Source organism: Habropoda laboriosa, unplaced genomic scaffold, assembly GCF_001263275.1.
Source record: "Habropoda laboriosa isolate 0110345459 unplaced genomic scaffold, ASM126327v1 scaffold387, whole genome shotgun sequence".
Classification (NCBI taxonomy): domain Eukaryota; kingdom Metazoa; phylum Arthropoda; class Insecta; order Hymenoptera; family Apidae; genus Habropoda; species Habropoda laboriosa.
In genome coordinates this window covers 110,311-112,570 of record NW_017100510.1, presented here as the reverse complement: position 1 = coordinate 112,570, position 2,260 = coordinate 110,311, and the positions used below count along the sequence as shown (strand labels likewise).

The 2,260-nt window shown below is 25.0% G+C and overlaps 2 protein-coding genes across 2 annotated transcripts; one reads left to right on the top strand and one right to left on the bottom strand.

The window, feature by feature from the left end:
* Positions 1–47: 47 nt before the first annotated feature.
* Positions 48–659, bottom strand: LOC108576298 (U3 small nucleolar ribonucleoprotein protein IMP3). Its single transcript, XM_017939259.1, has 2 exons — positions 459–659; positions 48–366 (listed from the first exon to the last, which is right to left on the bottom strand). The coding sequence occupies exons 1-2, from the start codon at positions 593–595 to the stop codon at positions 48–50; spliced, it is 456 nt and encodes a 151-aa protein (XP_017794748.1). The 5' UTR covers positions 596–659.
* A 622-nt stretch (positions 660–1,281) lies between these two features.
* LOC108576333 (small integral membrane protein 8) lies at positions 1,282–1,680 on the top strand. The gene is made up of 2 exons (XM_017939298.1): positions 1,282–1,383; positions 1,522–1,680. Exons 1-2 carry the CDS (start codon positions 1,282–1,284, stop codon positions 1,678–1,680), a joined length of 261 nt encoding a protein of 86 aa, XP_017794787.1.
* Positions 1,681–2,260: the final 580 nt, after the last annotated feature.

Sequence of the window (2,260 nt, the reverse complement as noted above, 5' to 3'; positions counted from 1 at the left end):
AATTTAATATTTTTGTAAAATTATTTTATATTAAAAATAGTTTTTGCTTACTTTGTTACTAAAAATGCTGGATCTTTTATAACTTCTACTCCAACCCTAACATGACCTTGTTCTATTAATTGTGTTGCCATTTTTAAATTTTGGCTCATTTTATTTCGTACCATAATAACTGGCAATCGTCTTCTGCAAAATGAACTGGCACTAATTTTTTGTGTTAGTGCTAAATCCCACTTTGTTGCTATAAGTCCTATCATATATAGTTTTTCTAACAATAATGCACTCTGTTCTATTCGAAATGGATGATCTGCATCAACTTCTTTAATTTTGTTACCTAATTCACGAATTTCTCGGGCTAGTTTATTATACCTATAATAAGTAAAATTTATGAATTATATACATTTTTTTATATAATTTTTTTTTATAAAGTTTACGTTTAGAGCTATAAAAATTATACTCACTTTGTATAATCCTCTCTTTTTTGTATTCTATACCGTCTTAAAATTTTTACTTCATGTAAATTATTATCTGCTTCCCATGATATAAAATCTACTTTTTTTAACAACTTTTGTTCGTGATATTTTAATTTTCGTACCATGATTGTTAGATACGTATATTTCTTACCACAATGTGTAGGACAATGCTTTTACTTAAGAGTGAAATAAGGTTAGGTGATTTATTTATATAATTTTTCAAGTGATTCAATTATTATACTTTTTATTTCTATAATTAATTTGAATAAATAGAAATTATTTGTTAAGGACATTTATACAAGCAATAAACAAGCAGATATAAATATTTTGAGGCTATATATTTTTGCAATAAAAGTGTATAACTTGTATGGCAAGATTATATAAATGTGCAATATAATAATTTTATCATTGCAAATTCTTATGTATTTTATTATTCTTAAATAATAGCAAAATTAATGTATGACTTTATTACTTTTTATCAATTATGGATAGTGACGTTAAGTATTTGCTGTTTTACAGTACATAATTCGTACAGACTACTCCATTAGTATATAAATTGATATTAAAGTTATATTTCAAATTTATTTTGATTGAAAGTACAATCTAGTTTTGTTGTATCTTAATTATATTCTGGACTATGATTGTAATTTAATATTAGATTGTAAGCTAAGAGGTTACTAATTAAAGGTTAGATAAAACTTTTAAAACATTGTGCATTACAAATTAAAGAAAGATTAAAATATTAAAACATTGGAATTGATATTTACAAAATTTTATTATAGAACAAAGATATCTTTAATTTAAATTCATAATGGATAAAAAAAAACACGAATCAACACCAGGTGACGGTTTACGTTCTTTGAGAAGTACATCATTATTTCGTACAATTAATTATGAATTGTATGCTAAGCCGGTAAGACTATTTTATAAATTAAAAGTATATTGGAATAAATTTTAAATGTGTAAAAAAGTTTAAATTCTTGAATATGTTATTAATAAAGTATAAGTATGTTCTGTTGATAAAGTTTGTATAATTGCATTTATTTTTTAGAATAAAGCGACGATGATTTTTGGAGCTGTTGCAATTGTTGGTTGTATAGGATATATTATATACATGCGTCGTAATTATGATAGTTCAAAGCACTACTCCGCAGTTACATCTGATGGAACAGTTCATATGCAAAAGAAAGTATCAAAATGGACAGTGTAATTTAATATACTTTATGTAAATTAATAACAATTACAATTAAAAATTTACATTTGTGAAATGTATAATTATTTGTAATGTTATTTATATACCACATTGTATTTTACAATCACTAATTATTACTATATCCTCTATGTACCTTTTAGTGATGTGTAACTAAACATATTTAATAATTTAACATCTCCTGTTAAAAGTGTTTGCTATAACTTTTATTTAAAATAGAGTTTCCAATCTCTATTGTGATACTTAAAATTTAAAACTTGTGTAAATGCACATTAAAACTATAGTAATATCTTTTTGGTTGCATTGTTATTTTTACAAAATTATACATTGTTTTATAAAATATAAATGACATTCTGCATCACATTTAGTAGACATATATGGCATTGGGGCCTCCATACCCAACTATAAGAATAAGGACGAGGAAAAATAGTGAGAGCGTATTGCGTGGGGTTCCTGGCTTGCCAACCGGAGGTTGCGCATTCTATTCCCTTGGGTCCCTCAAATTTTTCCTGGGCTCTTACATATAAATACATAGAAAATTAATTTTTGCCAGTAAATATTCTAATATAAATTTTGGCAG

What these genes read in the sequence shown, in the direction of transcription:
- LOC108576298 (XM_017939259.1), bottom strand. Translation starts at nt 595, where the DNA reads ATGGTACGAAAATTAAAATATCACGAACAAAAGTTGTTAAAAAAAGTA. An exon ending in AAAAGAGAGGATTATACAAA is followed by an intron (nt 367 to 458) that starts GTGAGTATAATT and finishes TACTTATTATAG; the next exon opens with GTATAATAAACTAGCCCGAG.
- LOC108576333 (XM_017939298.1), top strand. Translation starts at nt 1,282, where the DNA reads ATGGATAAAAAAAAACACGAATCAACACCAGGTGACGGTTTACGTTCT. An exon ending in ATGAATTGTATGCTAAGCCG is followed by an intron (nt 1,384 to 1,521) that starts GTAAGACTATTT and finishes TTTATTTTTTAG; the next exon opens with AATAAAGCGACGATGATTTT.